Genomic DNA, 27,455 nt, shown 5'->3' on the forward strand with positions numbered 1-27,455 from the left:
CAGGAAAAGGGTGTGGAGTTAGCATGAGATTATCTCTAGAACTTAAGGGTGGGGGAGGGAGTATGAGGAGGGGTAGGCGGTGTGATGTAAAGACTAAAGTGTTCTCAGTCTCCATCAAATGCCAGCATTTCCAAGAGGCAAACACATAGTGAACAATCCTGGACTGGGAGTAGTCTCTGCTTTGTCTTGAATGCTGAGCCTGCTTTGTCCCTTCTTGCAGGTTTTTTGCAGTTTCAGGCATTGATTTACACAATGATAAAATAAGAAACAAATTACAGGGCACCTGGGTGGCTCAGTGGATTAATTGTCTGCCTTCAGCTCAGATCCTAATCCTGGGATCCAGCCCCACGTTGGGCTCCCTGCTCAGTGGAGAGCCTACTTCTCTTTTCCCTCTGCCAGTCACTTCCCCTCTTTGTGCTCTCTCTTGCTCTCTCGCTCTCTTGTCCTCACTCTCTCAAAACAAAACAAAACAAAACAAAACAGCCTTAAACTACATTATTCACTTTCAAGTTTTGAACTATTGAAACCATTTCTCCCCCAAGCAAAATTTTCTATGGAAGTTCATATATTAAAAATCTCAAAGAAGAAATAATAATAAAGTAATAATAAGATAATCTGATTGGACCTATGAGGCCGCCTTCCCTTTTAGTAACTCTACAAACTTCAGAAAATGAGTTTGAAACCTCTAGATCAAATAATTCTAAAATCTCTTCTAAGTGGAACAGTTTATGAGTTTCCTGGGCTATGGGGCTAGGGGTTCAGAGCTTAAGGTCTACCTAGGAATACCTGATATATGAGGCTTTTAAGTCCTGTGCCTTCTGAGTAATTTCTTTGATTAATATTAATTATATATGACCAATTTTTTGGTCAACTCATTTTGCTCTTTAAAATTATGTTTTCTGAGGTACCTGAGTGGTTCAGTTGGTTAAACATCTGCCTGCATGGGACACCTGGGTGGCTCAACAGTTGAGCATCTGCCTTTGGCTCAAGGCGTGATCCCGGTCCAGAGATTGAGCCCTACATCGGACTCCCTGTGAGGAGCCTGCTTCTCTCTCTATGCCTCTGCTTTTCTCTATGTCTCTCAGGAATAAATAAATAAAATATGTATTTTTTAAATCTGACTTCAGATCATGACCTTGGGGTCCTGGGATCGAGCCCCCCATTGGCTCCCTGCTCAGCAGGGAGCCAGCTTCTCTTCCCTTTCCCCTGCTCATACTCTCTCTATCTTTATCTCTTTCTCAAATAAATAAATAAAATCTTTAAAAAATTTTTATTTTCTATTTTACAGATAATTTCCATGGAGGACATTTTGAGATCCATTTTAATCAAGTACGAGTTCCTGCCACCAATTTAATACTAGGTGAGATAAGTTTGGAAAAATGATTCTTCAGTATTGTGTACTAAAATATTTTCAGGTCTAAATCTGGAAAAGATAGGAAATGTACTTTAGTTTACATATTTTTTTCTCTTAGATACTTTTCCCTCTTACCCCATTTATAAGGGAACATTTTTTTCATGGTGGATTTTCTTACATGGAATAATATTTCATTTAAGTATTTGATGTGGTTTTATATATCATATATAGCTAAATACAAAAAATACAATTCGGAGCAACATTTTTTTTTTCTAAAACATCTTCAGTTCTCGTTTTAAGAAACCTCAAACCTTTCTGAATTCAAGTCTTATATATAAACATATTAGAAGCATAAATAAGTTTGCATAATAAATGCCTGGTTCATTTCATCCTCTTGCTTACTGGAATCCTACCCTAAACTTCAGTGAACACTGCAAGTGACACTTCTTTCAGAAAGATTTTGTGTTCTTCACCCAATCTACTCATAAACCCCTGCTGCCTGCCAGGCCCTCAGGGTACATTCTCTCTCTCCTTTGCCTTTCTTGTTCTCCACCATATCCCTTATTCCTAGCATCCTTGTCCCTCTTCTGGATTCTGAACTCCCAGTAGAGAGACTGTGTCTTATCTACCACTGAAACCTTATGAAATAGCATATGCATAGTTGGTACTCAAGAGACAGTTCTTAAATTGGATTGAAATGTTTAACAATGGTGGTTTAAAAACATAGAGATCAAAATTTCCATAAATAATGCACATTATTATAGAGCTTTTTTTTTTCCCCCTACCAGAATGCCATTCTCATTGAGAGGGCCGTTCATCATTTTCTCAAGATTTGTGTAAATAACAGAATAGGTGGGCTGTGGCCACTTTCACATTCTCCCTTCTTTCTTACAGGTGAAGGTAGGGGATTTGAAATTGCCCAAGGCCGCCTTGGGCCTGGCAGGATCCACCACTGTATGAGAACAGTAGGTCTGGCAGAACGGGCTTTGCAGATTATGTGTGATCGAGCAACACAAAGGGTGGCCTTTAAGAAGAAACTGTTTTCACATGTAAGGATGATTAGTTACTTGAATTTATTCTAGCCCAATGCACTCACTGATCCAGAAACAAAACAGCATTACTTGTCACTCACTGATCCAGAAACAAAACAGCATTACTTGTCATAAAGAGATTTCCTCTAAATAAATAAGATGATTTTTTTTTAAGTACAAAGTATATTTGTCTGTACTTAAATATAGTCTGATGAGAGACCTTTAACTTTGTGAAAGATTAACTACTTCCTAAAGTGCTTCAACACAGCGCAAAGAGTATGGACAATTCCTTCAACTTTCTCAGACTCTTGTTATCTAGAGAACCAGGTACATTAGCACTCTGAGGAGAGAGCTGGTATAAAGAAGAGGGATTTGCCTTATTCTTTGACTTTCTGAAGGGAATTAGTAAGTGAGGAAATACAGGAAAATAACCTAAGACTCAGTGAAAGGAGAGAGATCTAAAAATGGAATGGACTGCTTCTATAGGAAGTAAGTTTCCTGTCACTGGAGAAAGGCAAGTACAAATGGAACCAATATTTGATGAGATGTTCCTGATTTTTTGAATTCCCATCTATAAATTATATACTGCTGAGTCTGATGTTTACAAAGCACAATCAACAATATAGTTACATGAGGGCAATATAATCAAAATTAGAGACTATCAAGAGGGAAAAGAAGCTGTCATTCTGACTTCTTGGAAAACTTTATAAGTGGGATATTCAAATCATCTCCCAAAAGCCTTTCTAACTTGTAAGAAGGCAAGAAAATTTGTTTTAAGTATTCATTACTTAGGATTGCTAACATTTTAGTATTAGGTCAAACTTGGGTTGGTAAAATTATATTTGTGTTTGCTGGACATAATCTTTTAGTATATTGGTCCCCTTGTAAAGTACATTTGTGAGCATCTTTTAAAATTTAGCAGTGTATTTTATTTAAAGATTTTATTTATTTATTCATGAGAGACACACAGAGAGAGAGGCAGAGACACAGGCAGAGGGAGAAGCAGGCTCCATGCAGGGAACCCAATGTGGGACTCGATCCTGGCACCATGGGATCACGCCCTGAGCCAAAGGCAGGTGCTCAGCCGCTGAGCCACCCAGGCCTCCCTCGCAGTGTATTTTTTTTACCTTAAATTTCCTATAGGCTATGTTTGCTTTTTGTGAAATATTATTCAGCATATCTGTGCTTTAGTTGTAACACTTTCTATGAAAAAATACAGCCTGTTTTTGGCACACACCTAGGAATAACTTGTTGAGGAACCCTTTTAGTATATGGTGAGGGCAAGGAGTTCAGCTGTTGGATGGACACTGTGGGAGGAAGTAAGAAGGTGTGAACTTTGGGGACTCTGAATACAACTCCATGCTGCTCTGAGTAGGAGCTGAAGAGTTGCTCATGACATCAATTTCACTTCCTATACTTTTCTCTCAGGATTGCCCCCCAACCCTGGAGCAGGATGAAGGGAGGACATGAGAGGTTGATGCACAGACATCTTGAACACATAAAAGCACTTTCCTCAAGTTTCATGAGAGATGTTTTCAACACTATACTAGAGGGAAATTTCCCTCATGCTTTTTGTAAGTTAATGTATAAAGCAGAACAAGCCTGAGCTTTTCAAAAATATGCCTCCCTTCACTGGAAACTTCTTGCATTTGGCACAAAGAAAATGACCTGGCAGAGGCAAAAGAGATGTGGAGGCATGTCATAAACAAAAATCTGAGCCAGATTTTTTTTTTCTCGGTTTGTGTAAGTAACATTCCATTTCCCTGAATTTGGAGACTCTTTCCAGCTGCCTTCTCAATTATTCCAGGCACTATAGCAAAAAATTCTCTCCCAAAATAATCTGGCAACTCCTTGGAGCACTCAGTTTCTATTAACTGAATGCTTTTCAGCAAATCCAGGGTCTGTAGAGACCCAGCTGAGAACACTTTTCTTTACTCGAAAGCTAAGAAATAAATGTACTTGTAATCTGATCATGAAGTTATAATCACTCAGCTTTACAGTCATCAAAAAGATACTGCTGGGGCTTGTTTGAAGTTGTTAATTCAGGGCATGCCTGGGTGGCTCAGCAAGTGAGCATCTGCCTTTGGCTCAGGGCGTGAACCCGGAGTTCTGGGATCAAGTCCCACTTTGGGCTCCCCACAGGGAGCCTGCTTCTCCCTCTGCCTGTGTCTCTGCTTCTCTCTGTGTCTCTCATGAATAAATAAATAAAGCTTAAAAAAAAAAGTAACTACTAGAAAATTTTAAATTACATTTGTAGCTTACAACAAACATTTCTATTGGATGACTTTTGAGGTTGAAACAAGGCTCTAAATTAACAACTTTTTTTTTTTTAAGATTTTATTTATTTATTCATGAGAGACACACAGAGAGAGGCAAAGACACAGGCAGAGGGATAAGTAGGCTCCACGCAGGGAACCTGATGTGGGACTTGATCCTGGGTGTCCAGGATCACATCCTGGGCTGAAGGTGGTGCTAAACCGCTGAGCCACCTGGGCTGCCCAGTAGTTACATTTTTTAAAAAGTAAAAGAAATAGATGAAATTGATTTTTATAATCTATTTTATTTAACCCAGTATATTCAAAATGTTATCATCTCAACATGAAATCAATATAAAAATATTTTAAAGGTATTTTATGATCTTTTTAAAAAACGACTGATTTTTCTAAATTGAGTGTCATTGCACACTTATGACACATCTCAGTTCAGACTAGGCATATTTCAAATGCTCAGTAGCCACATGTGGTTATCAGCAGTTATATTGAACATCGCTGTTATAGAGAAACTGATCAAATATCCACTGCTCAAGAAATGTACTATAGCACACATAAGCATAAAAATAACTGTGGAAGGTTCATGTGGCTCCAGTAATAGCACTGTGATTGGCTGTTGGTCAAACTTAAATACTATTCTCCGCTGTAAATACCAGTTCTCTAACTAGGGATGGGAACAACAACACCACCAAGAAAGAACCCATTGTGGCCAACCAGGAGCATCTGTTATTGTCCTCTGAGTTTCACTGCTGAGTTCTGAATGTTTGCTTGCCTGTGGGATTTATGATAAGGGTTGGTCTCTATATTCTCCATTCACCTCCCCACTTTTCTTCCAAGTTCTAACCAGTAGAGAAAACTCATGAAGACAACTAAGAAGCAAGTACCAATTTTTTTTAATTAAAATATTTTGGGGAGGCCTGGGTGCCTCAGTGGTTAAGCATCTGCCTTTGGCTCAGGGCATGATCCTGGAGTCCCAGGATCAAGTCCCGCAGGGAGCTCCCTGCATGGAGCCTGCTTCTCCCTCTACCTGTGTCTCTGCCTCTCTCTCTCTCTCTCTGTGTGTGTGTGTGTGTCTCTCATGAATAAATAAATAAAATCTTTAAAAAATAAAAATAAAATCTTTATTTTGAAATCACTGTAGATTCACATGCAGATGTAAAAAATAATGAGATCCCTTACATTCTTTCCTATGTTTCTCCATGGTAACATCTTGCCAAACTACAGTATAAAATCAGAACCAGGATATTGTCATTGATAGACTCCAGATATAGGACATTTCCATCACCACAAGGATCCCTCATCTTGTTCTTTCATGAGCACACCCACCTCCTCATTCTTGTCATCTCCTCATTAACCCCTGGCAACCTTTAATCTGTTCTTCATTTTTGTAATTTTGTCATCTCAAGAATGGAATCATACAGCATATAAGCTTTTGGTGTTGGCATTTTTTCACTTAGCATAATTCCCTGGAGATTCATCCAGATTATATGTGCGAATAGTTGGTTCATTTTTTTTATTGCTGGGCAGTATTCCTTGGTATGGATTATCACAGTTTAACTGTTTACCTGATGAGGGATATCTGGGTGATTCCTGTCTGTGACTGTTACAGATAGAGCTGCTATAAACATTCATGTACAGGTTTTTATGTGAACATACGCCTTTATTTCTCTGAGATTAATGCGTAAGAATGCTGGGTCATATAGGAGTAGTATGTTCAGTTTTTAAAGAAACCACCAAACTCTTTTCCAAAATGGCTAAATTTTCACTTTCATCAGCTGTGTATAAATGATCTAGTTTCTCCACATCCCCACCAGCATGTGGTATTGTCACTTTTTTTTTTTATTTTAGCCCTCCGATAGGAGTATAGGAGTAGTGATATCTCATTGTGGTTTGCTTGTATGTATGTATGTATGTATTTTTAAAGATTTTATTTATTTATTCATGAGAGATACACAGAGAGAGAGGCAGAGACATAGGCAGAGGGAGAAGGAGGGTCAATGCAAGGAGCCCAATGTAGGTGGGACTCCATCCCGGATCCTAGGATCACGCCCTGGGCCAAAGGCAGATGCTCAACCCCTGAGCCACCCAGGGGTCCCTAAAATGACTTTTCTGCATGGATTTATATGACCATGTGATTTTCTTCTTTAACCTTGTTAATATGGTAGAGTACATTGATTTTCAAATACTCAACCAACTTTGCATCCTTGAAATAAACCCTACTTTTTCATAGTGTATAATTCTTTGTTATATATCGTTGAACTCTACTTGCTAAGTTTTGTTAAGGATTTTCGCATATGGATTCATGAAGGATATTGGTCAATAGTTTTTGTTTTTTCGTACTGTCTTTATCTGGTTTTGATATTAGGATAGTATCTTTACAAAACGATGTTGGAGGTATTCCCATTTCTTTTACTTTCTGGGAGAAATTGTCTAGATTGGTGTTAATTATTCTTGAAGCATTTGGTAGTCTCTAATGAAACCTTTTGGGCCTGGAGATTTGGGGCTAGAGAGGTAGTTTTTTAAAGATTAATTTCCTTATTAGTTTCAGGGTTATTCAGTTTATCTGTTTTATATTGAATGAGTCATGGTTTTGGGGGTTTTTTTTGTATTTTTTGAGGAAGTGATCCATTTTATCTAAGCTGTTAAGTTTATTGTTTAGAGATGTTCACAATATTCTCCTCTTATCCTATTGATGTTTGCAGGGTCTGTAGTGATATATCCCCTATTTCACTGACTTTGGTAACTTGTGCCTACTTTTTCTTGTCAGTCTTGCTACAGCTCTGCTGTTCTTACTGATCTTATCAAAGAATAGAAAATATATTAATTATTAATATACAAAACTATAACATGATTGTTATATTAGGGCTTAATATTAACAAGATATTTGTTTCATTGATTTTTCTCTATTTTTTTTCAATTTTATTGATTCCTGCTCTTTATTATATACTTCCTTTTGCTTTCTTTGTATTTATTTTGCTCATTTGGATTTATTTTGTTTCTTGAGGTGGTAGCATGGATTACTGACTTGAGACTTTTCCTCTTTTCTCATGTGTGTTTTTTAGTGCTATAATTTTCCTTCTCAGTACTACTTTACCTATGTTCCACAAAATGTGGTATATTGTGTTTTCGTGTTAATTCAGCTCAGTGTAGTTTTCAGTTTCCTTTGAGACTCTTTAACACAAGAATTGTTTAAGAAGTGTGTTACTTAGTTTCCAAGTGTTTGGAGTTTTTCCTGTTACTCTGTTTTTAATTTCTAGTTTGATCTTATTGCAGTTACAGAACAAACTCTGTATTATTTCATTTCTTACTAATTTTTTGAGATTTGTTTTATGGCTCAGGTTATGGTCTATCTTTCTGTATGTTTGAGGACACTTGAAAAGAGTGTGAATTCTGTTGTTGGGTGGAATGTTCTATAAATGTCTATTAGATCCTGTTGCTTGATGGTGTTGAATTCCTCTATATTCTTATTGATCTTCTAATTGTATCAGTAGTTGAGAGAGAGGTGTTGAAGTCTCCAATCAGGATTGTGGATTTGTTTACTGCTCCTTTCATTTCTATCAGTTTTTGTTTTACGTATTCAGCAGCTCCATTGTTTGATGCATACACATTTAGGATAGTTGCTAGTTTCTTTTTTTGTTTGTTTGTTTTTTTTTTTTTTTTTTTTTTTTTTTTTTAGCTGCTACTTCTTGATGGATTTACCCTTTTATCATTGTATAACGACCCTATCTGTCTTTGGTAATTTTCTTTGTTCAGAAGTTTGCTTCATCTGATAGTAATATAGCTAGCTGTTCCAGCTTTCATTTAATTAATGTTTACATACTACATAATTTTTTTTGTTTTTAGCTTGCTTATGTCATTATATTTGAAGTGAATTTTGGGCAGCCTGGTGGCTCAGCGGTTTAGCACCACTTTCAGCCCAGGGCGTGATCCTGGAGACCCAAGATCGAGTCCCATGTCAGGCTCCCTGCATGGAGCCTGCTTCTCCCTCTGCCTGTGTCTCTCTCTGCCTCTCTCTCTGCCTCTCTCTGTGTCTCTCATGGATAAATAAATAAAATCTTTTAAAAAAAGAAAAGAAAATGAATTGTTTTCTAATTGGCACTTAGGTGGGTCTTGTTCTTTAATCCGCTCTAACAGTCTTTGTAGTAATTCACATTATGGCTTAAGTGTGTCATTTAATGTTTTGTTTTGTGTTCTCTGTTTTTCATTATTTTTATTCCTGCATTCCTTTAACATTTTTCGAATTCCATTTTGCTTTATCTATAATGTTTGAGTGTACCCTTCTGTATAGCTCTTTTAGTAGTTGGTCTAGGTATTACATTATATGAATATATACATATTTGTATATATGCATGTATTTTATCAGTCTGCTGGTGTCCTTATTTTACCTTTTTGAGTGAAGTATAGAAACTTTACCTCCCTTAATTGAAATCCCTTTTTTTCTTAAAGATTTTATTATTTATTTATTCATAGAGACACAGAGAGAGAGGGAGAGGCAGAGACACAGGCAGAGGGAGAAGCAGGCTCCATGCAGAGAGCCCGACATGGGACTCCATCCAGGGTCTCCAGGATCACGCCCTGGGCTGCAGGCAGTGCTAAACTGCTGCGCCACTGGGGCTGCCCTTGAAATCCCTTTAATTTCCTTCATTTATAATTGTCTTAAATATTTGTTTCACATAAATTTAGAATGACATCACAGTATTAAAATATTTGCTTCAACTCTTAAGCATAATTTAGAAAATTCAAGAAGCAGGGGCACCTGGGTGGCTCAGGTCCATCTAGTTAAGCATCTGCCTTTGACTCAGGTCATGATCCTGAGATCAAGCCCCACATTGGGCTCCCTGCTCAGTGGGGAGTCGTCTTCTCTCTCTGCCCCTCACTCTACTTCTCTTTCTCAATCTCCGTCTCTCAAATAAATAAAATCTTCAAAAAATTTATAAAGGAAATTCAAGAAGCAAAGGAAAACCAATTGTATTTAACTATATATTTTCTTACCACGTTCATTCTTTTTTCCTGATTTCCTCTTTTACCTCTTCTGTTTAGGGAAATTCCTTTAGCCATTCTTTAGGAGTCTACAAGTGACAATTTTTTTGTTTTTCTTTATCTGAGAACATCTTGATTTCTCCTTTATTCCTGAGGGATATCCTCATTGGGTATAGGATCCTGTGTTGACCCTTCTTTTCTTTTAGTACTTGAAAAATATCCTGCCACTCTCTTCTGGCATATAAACATACCCGTATAGGTAAGGTGTCATTCTTCTGGCTGCAGTTATAATTGTGTTATTTTTTTGAAGTTTAATTGTGATGTGTCTTGCTATGAATTTCCTTGGTTTATCCTGCTTTGCATTCACTCAGCCTCTTAAATCTGTAGGTTTTGTCTCTTGCTACATTTGGAAAGTTTCACCACTTATTTTTTCAGTCTTTCCTCTTTTTCTTCTTGAACTTTGATGACATGAATGTTAGATGTTTTGTTTTGGTTCACAGGTCCCTAGGATGATGTTCTTTTAAAAATAATTTTTATTCTATTTTCTCTGTAGTTCAGACTGGACAATTTCTATTGTCCTATCTTCCAGTTCACTGATTTGTTCCTCTGTCCCCACTGTTCTGCTATTGAGCCCATCCACTGAGGTTTTTATTTAAATTATTACATTTTTCAGCTATAAAATATCTAATTGGTTTTTCTTCCTATCTTTGCTGAGACTTCAGTTTCTTTGATGAGATTACCTTGCAAAGGGTTTTAATCATGAACATATGTACTTTGTCAATTGCTTTTTCTGCATCTGTTGAAATGACCATATGGTTTCTATCCTTTGTCATTGATATGATGTATCACATTGATTTGTGAATATTGAATCATCTTTGAATCCTGGAAATAAATACCACTTAATTATGGTGAATGATTTTTTAATGTAATGTTGGATTCTGTTTGCTATTTTGTTGAGGGTTTTTACATCTATATTCATCAGAGATAGTGGCTTATAGTTCTCTTTTTTTGTAGTGTCTTTATGGTTTTGGTATCAGGATGGTACTGCCTTATCAAATGAATTTGGAAGTTTTCCTTCCTCTTATATTTTTTGGAATAGTTTGAGAAGAATGGGTGTAAACTCACTAGTTGAATAAAAGTAGTTAGAGTGAATAGCCTTGTCTTATTTGTGATCTTAGGGGAAAAGCTCTGTTTTTCACCATTGAGTATGATAGCTGTAGAGTGTCATATATGGCCTTTATTATATTGATGTATGTTCCCACTATACTCACATTGTTGAGAGTTTTTATCATGAAGAGAGGTTGAATTGTGTCAAATGCTCTTTCTGCATCTATTGAGATGATCATATGATTTTTATCCTTCATTTTGTTACTATGGTATACCCATTGATTGATTTGCAGATACTGACTGAACCATCCTGGAATCGCCCAAATAAATCCCACTTGATTGTGGTTAATGATCCTTTATTGTATCATTGAATGTAGTGTTGAGGATTTTTGCATCTATATTCATCAGGGATATTGGCCCATAGTTTTGTTTTGTAGTGTCCATCTGGTTTTGGTTTCAGCATAATGCTGCCTTGTAGGAAGAACTTGGAAGCTTTCCTTCTTCTTTTATTCTTTGGAATAGTTTGAAGAGAATAGGTATTAACTATTCTTTAAATGTTTGTTAGAATTGTGAAGCCATCTAGACCGGGATTCTTGTTTGTTGAGAATTTTTTATTATTATTATTGAATCATTTCATTACCAGTAGTCATTCTTCCTCATTAATTTTTGAAAGATTGTATGTTTCTAGAAATTTATTTATTTCTTATAGGATGTCCATTTTGTTGGCATATAATTGTTCATGGTAGTCTCTTCTCATTCTTTGTATTTCTGTGGTGTCAACTGTCCCTTCTCTTTCATTTCTTTTTTTTTTTTAAGATTTTATTTATTTATTTATTCATGAGAAGCAGAGAGAGAGAGGCAGAGACACAGGCAGAGGGAGAAGCAGGCTCCATACAGGGAGCCCGACGTGGGACTCGATCCCGGGACTCTGGGATCATGCCCTGGGCTGAAAGCAGCGCCAAACCATTGAGCCACCTGGGCTGCCCTTTTCTTTCATTTCTAATTTTATTTGGGTCTTCTCTGGTTTTTTCTTGATGAGTCTAGCTAATGGTTTATTAATTTTGTTTATTTCTGCTCTGATCTTTATTATCTCCTAATTTCCACTAACTTAGGGCTTTATTTGTTCTTTTCCTAGTTACTTTAGGTGTAAGATTAGATTGTTTGAGATTTTTCTTGTTTCTAGATCTATATTACTATAAATTTTCCTCTTAGAACTGCTTTTGCTGCACTCCATAGATTTTGGATTATTGTGTTTTCATTTTCATTTGTCTCCATGTATTTTTAAATTTCTTCTTTGATATCTTTGTTAATTCATTGGTTGTTTAGCCTCCACATGTTTGGCCTTTTTCCATTTTTCTTCCTTTTAATTGATTTCTAGTTTCATATCATTGTGGTTCGAAAAACTCCTTCACAGGATTTAAATTTTCCTAAGTTTGTTGGGACTTATTTTGTGGCCTAATGTGATCTATCCTGGAGAACTTTCTATGTCCACTTGAAAAGAATGTGTATTCTGTTGTTTTTGAATGGAATATTCCCTATTATGCTAAGTCCATTTAATCTAATGTGTCATTCAAAGACACTGTTTCCTTGTTGACTTTCTGCCTGGATGATCTATCCATTAATCTAAGTGGAGTGCTAAAATCCCCTACTATTATTAGGTTATTGTCAATTTCTCTCTGTTAATATTTGCTCTATGTATTTAGGTGCTGCAATGTTGGGTACATAGACATTTACATTTGTTATATCCTTTTGTTCAGTTCATCCCTTTATCATTATATAATCCCCTTTTTTGTCTCTTGTTGTGGTTTGTTGTTGTTTTTAAGTCGTTTCCATACCCAACCTAAGGCTTGAACTCACAACCCTGAGAGAGTCACATGCTCTAATGACTGAGCCTGGCAGGTGCCCCAACTGTTTTTGTTTTAAAGTCTGTTTTGTCTAAATATTACTACACAGCTTTTTTTTTTTTCCACTTCCATCTGCAAAGGATATCTTTTTCCATCATTTCACTTTCAGTCTCTATATGTCTTTAGGTCTAAAGTGAGTCTCTTGTAGGCAACATATAGATGAGTCTTTTTTTGTTTTGTTTTTTAATCCATTTTATCACTCTATGATGTGATTGACTAGAGCATTTAGACCTTTTACATTTAAAGTAGTTACTGATAAATATGTTCTCTCTTTTTTTTTTTTAAAGATTTATTTATTCATGAGATACACAGAGAGAGGCAGAGACACAGGCAGAGGGAGAAGTAGGCTCCATGCAGGAAGCCTGATGCAGGGCCCCATCCCCAATCCTGGGATCAGGCCCTGAGCCGAAGGCAGATGTTCAACTGCTAGATATGTTCTTATTGCCATTTTGCTAATTCTTTTCTGGTTGTTCTTGTCTGCTTCTTTCTTCCTCTCTCGGTCTCTTTCCTTGTGATTGGTGACTTTTAAATGTTTTCTGTTTGGGGGCACCTGGGTGGCTCAGTCAGTTAAGCCTCTGCTTTCAGCTCAGGTCATGATCTCAGGGTCCTGGGATAGAGCCCCACTTCACACTTGCTCAGCAGGGAGTCTTCTTCTCCCTCTCCTCTGTTCCTCTCCACTGCTTATGTGTTCTCTCTCCCTCTCTCTATCTCAAATAAATAAATGAAATCTTTTTTTGAAAAAAAAAAAAAAAGTTTTCTGTTTTGCTAGGCTGCCCCTATCCAAACCTTCAGGTAGAGTAGATTTTTGTTGGGGGTATTTTAAAAAAAATTTTGTCGGTGCTCATGGGCATTTTCAATTTGCTGACTTTTTCAGCTCCAAGTCTAGGATGTATTAGGCAAAAAGAAAACCCAGGGAACTCACTACCATATTATTCTTTTAGCTTAGCCAGTCTGCCTCCTTCTATTTACCAGTGTTTGTTTTATAGAAAATCCCAGGTTTTTAGTTATATTCAATAAGAAAATAGGGAAAAGTGCATCTACTTCATCTTTCTGGAAGTAGAAGTCACTGGAAGTGACAACATTATTAATCTATGTAGGTACCTATAAATACAATGCAGAACTCTCTGGGAAAAGCTGAATTGGGGAATGGAGCTTGGAGCTGAGCTGAAGTGGAGGTTCCTTAAGTCCAGGTCTGGGCCTTGAAACCTACACATTCTGGCAAGTGTGCAGAGCATATAAATTTAACAACTTAGATAAAATGGACTAATTCCTTAAGAGTCATAAACTACCAAAACTCACTGAAGGTGAAATAGATAATCAGAGTATTCTACAACTGTTAAAGAAGTTGAATTCATACTTTTAAAGCTCCTGAAATAAGAAATGATCAGGCCTAGATGGTATCACTGATAAATGATACTAAATAGTTAAAGAAGAAATAACACCAATTCTATGCAACTTCTTCCACAAATTAGAAATGGAGGAAACACTTGTCAACTTATTTTATGAGGACAGAATTGCCCTAATCCAAAACCAGATAAGAACTAGACCAATATAGATGCAAAAACCTACTAGGAGATAAGGTCCAGCAATATATAAAAAGAATATTATATCACAGCCAAGTAAGGTTTATCCCAGGAATGCAAAGCTGATTTATATTCAAAAATTACTTAGAAAAGTAATTTTTATAATCTGCCATAGTAGCCTGAAAAAGAAAAAGCACACAATCATGTCAACTGATCCAGAAAAGCGCTTGACAAAATTAACAAGTATTCATAATAAAAACTCAGCAAACTAGGAATAGAAAGGAATTTATTCAACCCAATGCAGAGCATCTAAAAAATTTTACAGTTAACATCATGCTTAATGATGAAAGACTAAGTGTTTTTCCCCCAAGACTGGGAACAAAGCAAGGATGTTTACTCTAACCACTCCTATTTTTCATCATAGAGGAAGTCCTAGCCAATGCAGTGAGTCAAGAAAAAAAGTACATATAGTTTGGGGGGGAAAGGAGGTAAAACTATCTGTATTCACAGACAAAATGATTGATAGAAAATCCTTAGGAATCTACCAAACAAAACAATTTTCCCAGAACTAATGGAACTTAGCAAAGTCTTGGGATATAAGATCAACACATAAAATTAATTTATTGTTTATACACTAGCAATGAACAAATGGAAACTGAAATTCTTAAAATGCTGTTTACAATAGGCTTTTAAAAAGGCACAGATCTAACAAAATGTGTAGCATCCAAATGCTAAAAATTATAAAATTGGTAAAAGAAATAAAAGGAAACCTAAATAAACAGAAATACTGTGTTCACGGACTGTTAGACCAACAGTAAAGATGTCGGCTCTCCTCAAATTAATCCTACAGATTTAAAGAATTTCCAGTATGAATCCTGGCAGGACATTTTTGTAGATATATAGGCAGTCTGGCCCTAAAAATTATATGAAATGCAAAGAAAGTAAAATAACAAAAAGCTGGAGCAGGAAGAAAGTTGAAGGAATCAAATCACTACCTCATCTAAATACTATGTGGTATTAGCAGAGAGAGATACACATAGATCTTTGGAACAGAACAGAGTCCAGAAATAGATCTATAAAAATATAGGTTAAATGATATTTTATATAGGTACAAAGGCAGTTCAATGGAGAAAAAGTTAATCTTTATAGTAAATGCTATTGGAACAGTTGGACATTCATAGGCAAAAAAATGCACCTTGTCCTTAACCTCACACCTCACACAAAATTTAACTCCAAATAAATCATAGATCTAAATGTAAGAGGTAAAACTATAAAATTTTTAAGAAAAAAAAATAAGGATAAATCTTTGTGACTTGGGATTAGGCAAAATGTTCTTTTTATTTGTTTTTATTTATTCATGAGAGACAGAGAGGCAGAGACACAGGCTGAGAGAGAAGCAGGCTCCACGCAGGGAGCCTAACGCGGGACTCGATCCCAGGTCTCCAGGATCACACCCTGGGCGGAAGGTGGCGCTAAACCGTGGAGCCACCAGGGCTGCCCGGCAAAATGTTCTTAAGATATGCACCAAAAGCACAACCATAAGAGAAGAAATTGGCAAATTGGACATCATTAAATTTAATCACATTTGTTCTTTGAAAGTCACACTATTAAGAGAATGAAAATGCTACAGACTAGGAGAAGATATTTGCAAATTGCCCCTGTGACTGTTGATTTGTATCCTTAATAAAGAAATTTCCAAACAGCAGTAAGAAAACAACCTAATTTAAAAACTGGGGAAATGACATGAACAGATGTATCACCAAAGAGAATATATAGATGGCAAATAAGCACATCAAGAGGTGATCAACATCATCAGTCATAGGGAAATGCAAATTTAAAGTAACATGAAATTGCTCTGCACACTGTTAAAAAGACCAATATATTTTTAAAAAATACAGTACTGAGTGCTGATGTTTTGGAGAGCAGTTAAAACCATTATACACTGCTGGTGGGAATGCAAAATGGTACAATTGGTCTGGAAAGTTGTTTGACAGTTTCTTATAAGCATTTACCAGATGATCTAATAATTCTGTTCCCTGCATCTGCTTTAAAAAATGAAAAGTATAGTCATACAAAAATGTGTATGCACATGATTACAGAAGCTCTGTTAATAATCACCAAAAACTAGAAACAACCCAAATATCCTTCAGCAGGTGAATGGATAAACAAACTGATACATCCTTACAGTGGAATACTACTCAGTGATTAAAAAAAAAAAAATAGACGATACACAGAACAATTTGGTGACACTCAAAAGCATTATGCTGAGGGAAAGAAGCCAGCCTCTAGAGAATACATGCTACATGATTCCATTTATATGACATTCTGAAAATGGCAAAACTGTAGTGACTGATAACTGATCCTTGGTTGCAAGAGTTTAGGGGTTCGGGAGGGTGTGATTAAAAAGGGGCAGCAGCTTTAATGGGAGATGGAACTGTTCTGTATCTTGACTTTGGTCACAGTAATCTGTACATGTGGTACAATTCATAGAACTATTCCTCAAAGGTAAAGGTCACTGTTACTAAATAATAACACAACAGCAGACTGCTGCACCTTACCCACACTAAAATTGTCCTTGGGGATCATCTCGATTATCTGTAAGCAACTCCACCATCAGACATTTATCCAAGTTTCAGTAAGACTATGAGATTAGCATTCAGGAGGGCTAGTGAAGAATGTTCTGGCAATAAGACAGTTGCTCAGTTCAGCCACCTTGACTTTAGATATCAAGATATCCAAAATAAATTATTTTTCTGAGCAAATACAATTTTTTTCCAACATCTAGCAGTGTTAACTGTAGCATTCCACAAATATATGGTTGGTTGGTATATATCAAACGAATTAACTCTTCCATTAAAAAACAGTAAGGCTGGGAACAGTCCTTGGCCTACAGTGTGTCAGATGGTTGTGATAGATATGGACTCATGCCAGTTTATCACTCCTTTTTGCTCCCTTTGCTCCCCCCCTGCAGGAGGTTGTGGCTCACTGGATTGCCGAAAGCCGCATTGCCATTGAGAAGATACGTCTGTTGACCCTGAAAGCCGCCCACAGCATTGACACTTTGGGCAGCGCTGCCGCTAAGAAGGAGGTGAGGTCCCTTGGACCACAGTCTGCCAAACCTTCAGTTCCTTTCTCCCACTGGGCATTTCAGGTTTTGTGGTACCTTGATGGCACTCAGAATTTTGGAAGCTTCCATGTGATTTTAGTATTAAGATTATAAATATATGTCACTTTTTTAGGGAATGATTTTCAGGATGCAGAATATCTTCAGCATTCTTGGGATGCAGCAACAGAGTGTAGGGAAATCCTAGACTATGCAGATTTGGAATTATACCCAGGATGGCACTTTCTGCCAGGTAGCCTTGAGCAAAAAGTATTTGACCTTTCTGCCTATGGCCTAGGGTTCTAGTGAAGAGTGACTAAGATGATAAAGAGTGCATAGCACTTTGCTACCACAGAGTATAAATGTTTCATGAAAGATGCCTCTCAGGACGCCTGGGTCACTCAGTTGGTTAAGCATCTGCCTTTGGCTCAGGTCATGATTGCAGGGTCCTGGGATCGAGTCCTGCTTCAGGCTACTTGCTCAGTGGGGAGTCTGCTTCTCCCTCTGCCCACTCCCCCTGCTTATATACTCTCTCTGACAAATAAATAAAATCTTAAAAAAAAAAATGCCTCTCCTACCTTTTTATGTTTCTGGCTTATATGGAGTAAGAACATGATCACTCAATTCATTCTAAAAACCAATAAAAATTGCTAAGAGAAAAGTGATTAATGAAGGCTCTTAAAATCTTTTTATGATCCCTAAGGTGATGATGTGATTTATCAGCTGCCTTAAATCCTTTTGGAAACAAGACAAGTTATAAATAATAAAATATGATTTGGAAGAGATTTTTCCAGAATGTCTGTATTGACTGAAATATGGCCACTAGCCACATTACAACAGATCTCTTTGTTGGCTTCCATCAAAGATCCTGTTTCAGTGGGTGAATTCATGTGGGAAAGTTCCCTTGTCTCATTTCACAGAGAAAATACAGATTATATCAAATTTTCCCACATTGTGTATTGTCTAAGAAAGAAACATTCTTTTTATATCTTGCTTATGTAGATTGCAATGATTAAAGTGGCTGCCCCTAGGGCTGTCTGCAAAATTATTGACCGGGCAATCCAAGTATGTGGAGGTGCAGGCGTTTCCCAGGATTTCCCTCTGGCTAATATGTAAGTAGATGTCACTTAGTAATCATCTACACTTGACAGGCTTAGAATGGAATTAAAAATCTACAGCTGCTTTGATCCTAATTGTTTAAGAAAAGAAAGATATTAACTCGGGGGCCCTGGGTGGCTCAGTTGGTTAAATATCTGCTTTTGGCTCAGGTCATGATCCTGGGGTCCTCAGATCGAGGCCCTCATCCGGCTCCCTGCTAGGCGGGGAGTCTGCTTCTCCCTCTCCCACCGCCTATGCTCTCTTTCCCAAACAAATAAAACCTTAAAAAAAAAAAAAAAAAGATACTAACTTAAAGTATAATTGAAGGCTAAATGAGGTAATACAGGTGCCCAGTACAATAAATGGTTACTCTTATGATTACAATTATACCCTTCACTCAATGGTGTCAACTTTTACACTGAGGGGGGGACATTGGGGTTCGTGGGCTATTGAGGAAATGACATAGGGGTTCACCCTGAAACCAGAATGATCAGACAGGAGCACATATGGCAAAGGGCACCCAGAGCCAGGCTTAGGTATGTCTTTAGGACTGTTTGCCACCTCCGCAGGGATGCCTCAGGCCAGTGACCATGTCATGTCCTGGAGGCTGGGAGTTGAACTCTCCAGTGCCCGTTACTGCACAGTCCCCATGATACCTTCTCTCCGACACTGGAGATGAGTTGGGTGCCCCACAGTTTTTCCCATCAATTTTTGACCATAAGAATGAAATATATTACCACATATTTATAGTGTATAGTGTATTATACTTCATTCCTTGTGGCTTACCTAAGATATCTCTTAGTTCTAGCAACTTCTAGAACCCTAAAGCAAACCAAGACTGAGATTAAGCCCATTGCACTGGGCCATTTAAGATTCCTCTTCCCAAAGTGAGAACTTTCAGTGGCTTACTCTCCTTGATTCTCTTTGTGCTCTTTCTCTTGTCACTGCCGTGGCAAGATTTCAAAAATGAATTGTCTTGGCTTAGAGTCAGAGTGACTGATGTTAAAGCACCATGTTCCTCCTAGATAACTCCTGCTATTCCTGCTCCTTTTGTGTTCACAGGTATGCCCTAACTCGGGCTCTGCGCTTAGCAGATGGGCCTGATGAAGTCCACCTCTCAACAATCGCAGCAATGGAGCTGCGGGATCAAGCCAGAGACGCGAAGTCCAAGATGTAGGGGGCGGCGGCGTCTCACCAGACACTTCACCGGCTCTGGCATTTGTGCCTTGTTCCAGCTTTGCACCAATGTGAGCACAGGCTTAATTACTCATGTTCAGTAAAGATCTGAGCATCTGTTTTGATCATTGGGTATTATAATTTCAAGGGTCACAAAGGTTTAAGTTAAATAAGAAATTCTATAGCTGCCATCATTTAGCTTATTACCATGTGTTAGGCTTTATTTTTCAAACACTCAACTTGTAAAGAAATAATGAAGTAAACTGGAGAGCTAAACCATAGGCATAAACATATCTTCACTTACTGATTCCCAAGAATTGTTCCATTTGAGTAAATATTCAAGGAGTTATTGCTTGTATAAACTATGGTGGGCTTTAAGGGGTAGTTGAACACTTTGTAGTACTACCATATTTGCACTGGAGAAAGACACGTGGCTGATAGAATCACTTTAGAATTCAGAGAAGCCTTTTCCTAATTCAATAGAAAGCATTTATACATAAAATCTGATACAGTTTCAAGTTTGCTATAAAACATGCATAGGGATCCCTGGGTGGCGCAGCGGTTTGGCGCCTGCCTTTGGCCCAGGGCACGATCCTGGAGACCCGGGATCGAATCCCACATCGGGCTCCCGGTGCATGGAGCCTGCTTCTCCCTCTGCCTGTGTCTCTGCCTCTCTCTCTCTCTCTGTGTGACTATCATAAATAAATTTTTAAAATGAATAAATAAATAAAACATGCATATTATGAAAAAATATTAAGAAAAAATTTAATTAAGTATACTATGTTGATGAGAACAGTGGGTAGTTTAAGCTACAAAAAGTTCTTTAATTTTGAGAAGACCTTACAAACTGTCTTCTCAGAATGCCACCCTGTTAATATCAACCTCCTAAGCAAACATCCTCGTAGCTCTTTAAATCAGTGCTGCCCAAGATAATGGCCACTGGCCACATGTGACTCTTGGGCACTTTAATTGTGCCTAGTGCAACCGAGGAACTTTTGATTGTTGAGAATTTTAATTAAATACTGATTCTTAACTCAGTTACTGGGAAACTTTTAAGTATGCTTTGCAATAACTTGGGTATGTGAATTGACTTTATCAAATGTAAATTTTATGAAGTCTAAGTACAGTATTTTGGCTGAAAATTTAGCATCCAAATTAAGAAACAGAGTAAGTGTAAAATGCATACCAAATTTTGATGACTTAGTATGAAAAAAAGGTAAAATATCTCAGTACTTTTTAAGTAGTGATTACATATCGAAATGATGAAATGCAAATATAAGGCATACCTTGTTTTATTGTGCTTCACTTTTTGAACTTCTTATAAATTAAAGGTTTGTGGCAACTCTGCATCAAGCAAGTCCATGCCATTTTTCCAACAGCATTTACTCACTTCAGGTCTCTGTGTCACAGTTTAATAATTCTTTCATTATTTCAAAGTCATCCATTATTATTACATTTGACCTGCTGCAATCTCATGATTAAACTGGAATGGATGAGGTGCTGCTTCTTACGGATGAGCAAAGAAAGTCGTTTCTTGAGGTAAATCAAGATGCTGTGAAAAAAAAAAAAATCAAGATGCTGTAAAGATTGTTGAAATGACAGAGATTTAGAATATTACATTAACTTAGTTGATAAAGCAGCAGCAGGATTTCAGAGTTTTAACTCCAATTTTGAAAGAAGTTCTCCTGTGGGTAAAATGCTATCAAATAGCATCACACACTACAGAGAATTAGTTCATGAGGAAAAGAGTCAATTCATGCAGCAGACTTCATTGTCCTATTTTAAGAAATTGCCCCAGCCATTTCGAACTTCAGCAGCCACTCCCCTGGTCAGTGAGCAGCCATCAACATCGAGGCAAGACCCTCTACCAGCAAAGACTCACTGAAAGTTCAGGTGATGGGGACGCCTGGGTGACTCAGCAGTTGAGCCTCTGCCTTTGGCTCAGGGTGTGATCCTGGTCTCGGGATCGAGTCCCACATCAGGCTCCCTGCAAGGAGCCTGCTTCTCCCTCTACCTGTGTCTCTGCCCCTCTCTGTGTATCTCTCATGAATGAATAAATAAAATCTTAAAAAAAAAAAAAGTAAGTTCAGGTGATGGTTAGCAATTTTTGTTAGCAATAAAGTATTTTTTTTAAGTAATCGCTTCACCCAACGTTGGGCTCAAACTCTCAACCCTGAAATCAGAGGTCCCATGCTCCACACACTAAACCAGCCAGGCAACCCTAAAGCATTAATTAAGGTGTTTACACTGTTTTTTTAGACAATGGTTATTGCATACTTAAGAGTACAGTATAGTGTAAATATAACTTTTATATGCACTGGGAAACCAGGAAATTTGTTTGATTTCCTTTTTTGCCACATTCACTTTATTGTGGTAGTCTGGAACCAATCCTGCAGCATCTCTGAGGTATGCCTGTACTGAATTAAAATTTATTATTAAACTTAATTTCATCTGTTTCTTGTTACCTTTCTAGTATGCATGCCATTGGACCATTAACTGGTAAAATTTTAAATGTTCAAGTGGAAATATTTTTATTTCTAAAAACTTTAAAACTCTTGTTTTATTAGCATACACATCACATACATTTATTGATGTCCAAAGGTAATTTAAATGTCTTCCTGGAATGGAGAGCAGACATTTGACACAGACAGACCTGGACTCTGATTCCTGTGTGTCACATGGGCCTCTGAAACGTTTGCCTTTGAGCCTTAATCTCTCTGCACCTCATTTTTCTTTCCCTACCCAGGGATTAACCATTTAATCTAGAGGAGCTTTACCTACTGAGAGTGTATTGTGATAATCATTGAAGCTATGTAGAAGCACTTAGATATTTCTAAACCACAATATTTTATAAGGTTTCCTCATTTGAAGCAGATAAAATCTTACAACCCAAGCTATCGAACCTTATTTCTAGTTTTAAAAGTTGTGACTTAGAAATCAGGATGGTTTCTGAACAATTAAAATTAAAGGTTGGGGCAGCCCGGGTGGCTCAGTGGTTTAGCACTGCCTTCAGCCAGGGTGTGATCCTGGGGACCTGGGATCGAGTCCCACATCAGGCTCCCTGCATGGAGCCTGCTTCTCTCTCTGCCTGTGTCTCTGCCTCTCTCCCCCTCTGTATCTCTCATGAATGAATAAATAAAATCTTTAAAAAAATTAAAGGTTATGTCTGGTACTTAAAATTTTGTGGTAATTTTGTCCCGTATCTTTGAGGAAATCTGGTGCAATTGCTGGTTGACTTATTTCAATTCATCTGTTTTTATCTATATCTGCCATATACTCAACCATCCCTATGGCAAGTCACTCCATGTGGCCCATATTCACTTCTCTCCCCTACCTTTCATTTGATTTACATACAATGTTACAAAGAATAGTGAGGGTTGTTTTGAAAAGAAAATTCCAGTCTCCAAAGAAGGAAAAGATGAGGGATGCTTTTCCTTGGCCCATGGTGAATGAATGGACTGACTGTAAGCATGGGAGCTCAGAGCCATTTCTAGGCTGTCCTCAGGCTGGCTGTCCCTGGGAGTCACTATACAGCAGTACACCTGAGACAGTCAGCCATGCTACATGGTTTCGAAATGACAAGTTGCCCTCTTTAGTAACCACCTGGCAGGAAGCCAGGAAGAAGGAGAGTTCATCAGGCAGTGTTGTACCCATCAAGACGTCTCCAAGATTTGCAGGTGGTCAGCAGCAGGGAGGAAGGGCCTCATGACAGCCTGACAGAGAAGTTTCCACAAGGCTCCACACAAAAGCAGTCATGGGAGTTGAGTAGAGCTTGTCCAGGGGTGTAGCCAGTTAAGAATCTTTTTGATCTTTGATATTTTACCTTGGAAACATAGAGCAGAAAGTATGATCATAAGCACTCAAAAAAAAAAAAGTATGAATGAATGAGCATGGATGATCCCTGATTTGTAGTTGGTGAGAGGGCAAAGCATTTATTTATATGCCTGCAGATGGAGCAGAGCAGAGCTTAAGCTCTGGCCCATGAACACAGACCTACAATGGGTTACAGGTAGCTGGAGAGGACACTGGTGCCCCAGCATAGAAGGGTGCACAGCAGTTTGGGCAAATCAGGTGATTGAAATAAGGCTTCATGAGTATTTAACAATCCAGGGGAATGCACACACTTTTTAAGTTTTCCTGCTTTCCAATCCAATCTAATCAGCCAGAGTGCTGTGACCAGCACTCGGTGCAAAGGGAAGTCAGGACTCCTAAGAAAATAAAACCACTGTTGGTGATCGCTAGAATTTCCAAGTTTCCAAATAAACAGGATTCTGGGAAGTGTCCTCACTTAATTCGGGGCAAAGACCATTTAGGGTTTGTGACCCTGCCTCAATATTTTTCTTTCTCTTTTTTTCAGTAGTTCTCATTATGTGTTTATCATGAAGAAAATTCACACACATTCTTGTGTGTGTCTAGTGTGATAAGCTCTGTGAAACAAGGGCTTTTCTCTGCCTTATCTTCACCAAAACTATGTGAACAAACAAAGGGTGATTATCCTGGACTGCTACCTCTCTCAGGACGGCACTTCAGCAGCACTCCTTCACCTGCTGGGCTGATGGCTGATGGGCAGCACTCCTTCACCACCCTGGTGAAGACTCATGTTACACTCTTTCAAAATGAGTGAAGGTGGAGATTGTAGATGCCTCTTCCCCACAATGCCCTTACCTCTCACTTCAGTTTCTACCATTCTTTGTCCTTACCCCACATCAACCACACTGGTCTTCTGCTGTTTCTCCAGTATCCCAGATTTTTTTTCTTAAATTAGAAATATTTGTCTCTTATTAAAAATAGGGTCCTCTCATGAGGACAGAATGTGCAAGAGAGCCTTTCTGGGTTTTCTCATTCCAGCAGGCTGAGGCTGTCCATTCAAAATGTTCCTCCCTGTGTAGGAGGGAAAGCTCTCCACCTACTCTTGGGAAATTAGGCTACTCTAATTTTACTTTTGATTATCCACATGCATGAAGAAAAAAATCAAAATCCAACTATTAACAGGCTATCTGTCCCTAGAGTACACTTGGACAGACAAGTGTACGTAAGTCCCCGTCTCCATGTGCTGGCCAGGATTAGATGGTACCCTGGAAATAAGGTGTTCCTGGCTAAAGTTCAAAGACCTAGCTCTCAGTCACCTGGCTGAAAACATGCATAGTGCCTCTCATGAGAGTCAGAGATTCTCTCCTTAGCAAGGAGTACTCTGGGTGTAGTGGGGCTGCCATCTGGCCACAGGTGGTGTCTGGCCTAGAAGCTGCTTACTCCATTCCTAATCCTCTTGAGATTCCTTAAATTAGCAAGAGTGAATGCAAATTCCAAAATGACACACCAAGTTACACAAGGTTGAAGAAGTCATTAAGGCAACAGTCCCACCAACTCCACCATGCGCAGAACTCTGACCTTCTCCTTTCACCCTTCAGGACAAGCTAGTCCTGCCCAGCACCTCTCCTCAGTGGCAGCTTCCAGCATGCAGAAACCTTGAGCAGTTTTTACCCTCGAAAATTGGAGTGGCCTAATTAAGGAACTTTTTGTCAACTTCAAGCCCAAGGTTCTACCTTAAGCTCTTTGCACTTGCTTTTCTGTTTGCCTAGAAAGCTCTTTCCCCACCCCCATATTCTCAAGGCTTGCTCCTTTCCTGAAAATGTGACATTCTAGGTTTTTCCTTCTGTGATCATCCCATCTAAATTTCTATGCCCTTCTAGCGCGCGCGCTCTCTCTCTCTCTCTCCTTACCCCCTTGGTTTGGTTTTCTTCTTAGAACTGTCACCATGTAACATATTATGTATCTTTCTTCTTTTAATCTGGCTTATTGTCCCTTTATTCCCTACTAAAAAGTATGCTTTAGCAAAGAGAGATTTTTTTACTCATTGCTCTACCCTTAGTATATAGGGCAATACTTGAAGCATGCATAATAGATCCTCAATAAATATTTGTTGAATGCATGGAATGCCTTCAGCTGTAGGAGAGCAGGGATCCCAGGAAGTTGGTTTAACCTCTATATCAGAGGTATGATAACATAGGCTGTTTGCTCACTGGCCAGATTCTTAAAAGATCTCAACCCTAGCTGAGCATCAGAATTCCCTAACGAGCTTAATATAGACTCAGCTTCCCCAGCGACTGTGTGACTTCAGTGGTAACAAGGTATACCAGGGATTTCTGTGAAACAAGGGTTAGGGCAGAGACTCACTTCCTGATCAGGTCTGTCGGGGTGTTTGGCTGTAAACATGGCTAATGTGAGCAAAATGGAATCTGTTAGGTGGGTGTGGACGTGGAAGACTAAGAATTCTGAGGATTTCACCAAGACACTCACAGTTAGGAGGAGTAACCCCTGAAGTGGCTTACCATCCTCCAACCTGCCCACCATTTCTTTGTCCTTGCCGCAGGCATGTGCTTGGGCTCTAAGGAGCGTTTGGTTGGCCAAGCTCAGGTACACTTCCACCCCCAGCCTGTCCTCAAAAAGGAAGAAGAAAGAGAAACATAATTCAAGCCACATGTGTCATTTTAAATTTTCTGATGCCACATTAAAAATAGTAAAAAGCAACATGTGAAATTAATTTTAACAATATATTTTGTGTAACCTAATATATCCACATATCATTTCAACATGTAATCAATATAAAAAAATACTAAGATATTTTATACTGTCCCCCTCAAAATCTATAGAGTATATTTTAAATTTACAACACATCTCAATTTGGAGGCTAAATTTTCAGTGGAACTGAAACTGAGCACTGAGCTATAAACTATAAACTATAAAAAGTTAACTGTATATAAATTTCATAAAGTTTACAGTTGAAAAAGCATATTTACATATTCAAATTGCCCCAAACATACTTAAAATTTTTCAAAAACTGATTTATCAGTTTTTAAATTTAAGTAGGCTAGAGGGAGGTCCAAGATGACTGTATAGGAAGATCCTGAACTCCCCGCCCCCCAACATGAACACACCAAATCTACAGCTACATATGGATCATTTCCCTCTGAAAAAGATCTGAAAAAAATAGATGAACTTCTGTCTACAATAAAGGATAGAAGGACCACATCAAGATGGGTAAGAGGAACAGAGACATGGTTGGCAAAAAGACCCAAAACACAAAAACAACCACCCCCAATGTGCTGACCCACAAGAGGGTGGGATCTCACCAGACAGACACTTCTGGAGAAGGATGAAGGGTTGGTGCCCCACACTGGGCACCCCAGAATGGTGAGTCCCCAGAACATCGGGCTTGGAAATGGGACTGACTTCTTGGTGTCCCAAAATGCTAGAGGAAACTGAGATTTCCCCTCTCTGAAGGCTCACAGGCAGTTTCATTCACTCTAGACCCAGTGGAAAAAGCCAGTGATGGAAAAGCACCTAGACTCTATGTGAGGGAGTACTAAAAGGAAAAACTGTACAACCTAAAATACTCAGAAAGGTTTTTTTAAGCATCACTGCTTTATTTATTCATTAAAAAAAATGTGAAGTTCTCATTTTAATAAACAAAACATAACTTTTCTCTTAATTTTTTTCTTTCCCTTTTGTTAAAACATCAATTCTGCCTACTTAAATTAGAATGAGTTTTGCCCAGTGTCTTTAGGACTGCAAAGAAATTCAGCTCAAATGAGCTTTATCATCAATGTAGACTTCAAGGGGAGATAAAGAGTTTTTCAGAAAAACAAAAACTATAGGATACCTGGGTGGCTCAGTCAGTTAAGCATCTGACTCTTGGTTTCAGCTCAGGTCATGATCTCCCAGTTGTGGGATCAAGCCCTATGTCAGGCTCTGTGATTGGTGCAGAGTCTGCTTCAGATTCTTTCTCTCTCTCCCCCTGCACCCACACTCTCCATCTCTGTCTCACAAATAAATAAAAATCTTAAAAAAAAAAGAAAAAGAGGGAAAAGTGCTTAGCAGGGAAATAGGGCAAAATCACAGGAGCGGCAGT

The 27,455-nt window shown here is 38.2% G+C and overlaps 1 protein-coding gene across 1 annotated transcript in view; it reads left to right on the forward strand.

The window, feature by feature from the left end:
* ACAD11 (acyl-CoA dehydrogenase family member 11) overlaps positions 1–22,704 on the forward strand; it is a 109,526-nt gene extending 86,822 nt beyond the window's left edge. The window contains exons 16-20 of the mRNA XM_077865169.1: positions 1,289–1,360; positions 2,249–2,403; positions 17,141–17,257; positions 18,275–18,384; positions 19,433–22,704. Of these exons, the coding sequence (XP_077721295.1) occupies positions 1,289–1,360; positions 2,249–2,403; positions 17,141–17,257; positions 18,275–18,384; positions 19,433–19,547 (569 nt within the window). The 3' untranslated portion in view covers positions 19,548–22,704. The remainder of the gene's footprint in view (positions 1–1,288; positions 1,361–2,248; positions 2,404–17,140; positions 17,258–18,274; positions 18,385–19,432) is intronic.
* Positions 22,705–27,455: the final 4,751 nt, after the last annotated feature.

Source organism: Canis aureus, chromosome 22 (assembly GCF_053574225.1).
Source record: "Canis aureus isolate CA01 chromosome 22, VMU_Caureus_v.1.0, whole genome shotgun sequence".
In the NCBI taxonomy this organism is placed as follows: Eukaryota; Metazoa; Chordata; class Mammalia; order Carnivora; family Canidae; genus Canis; species Canis aureus.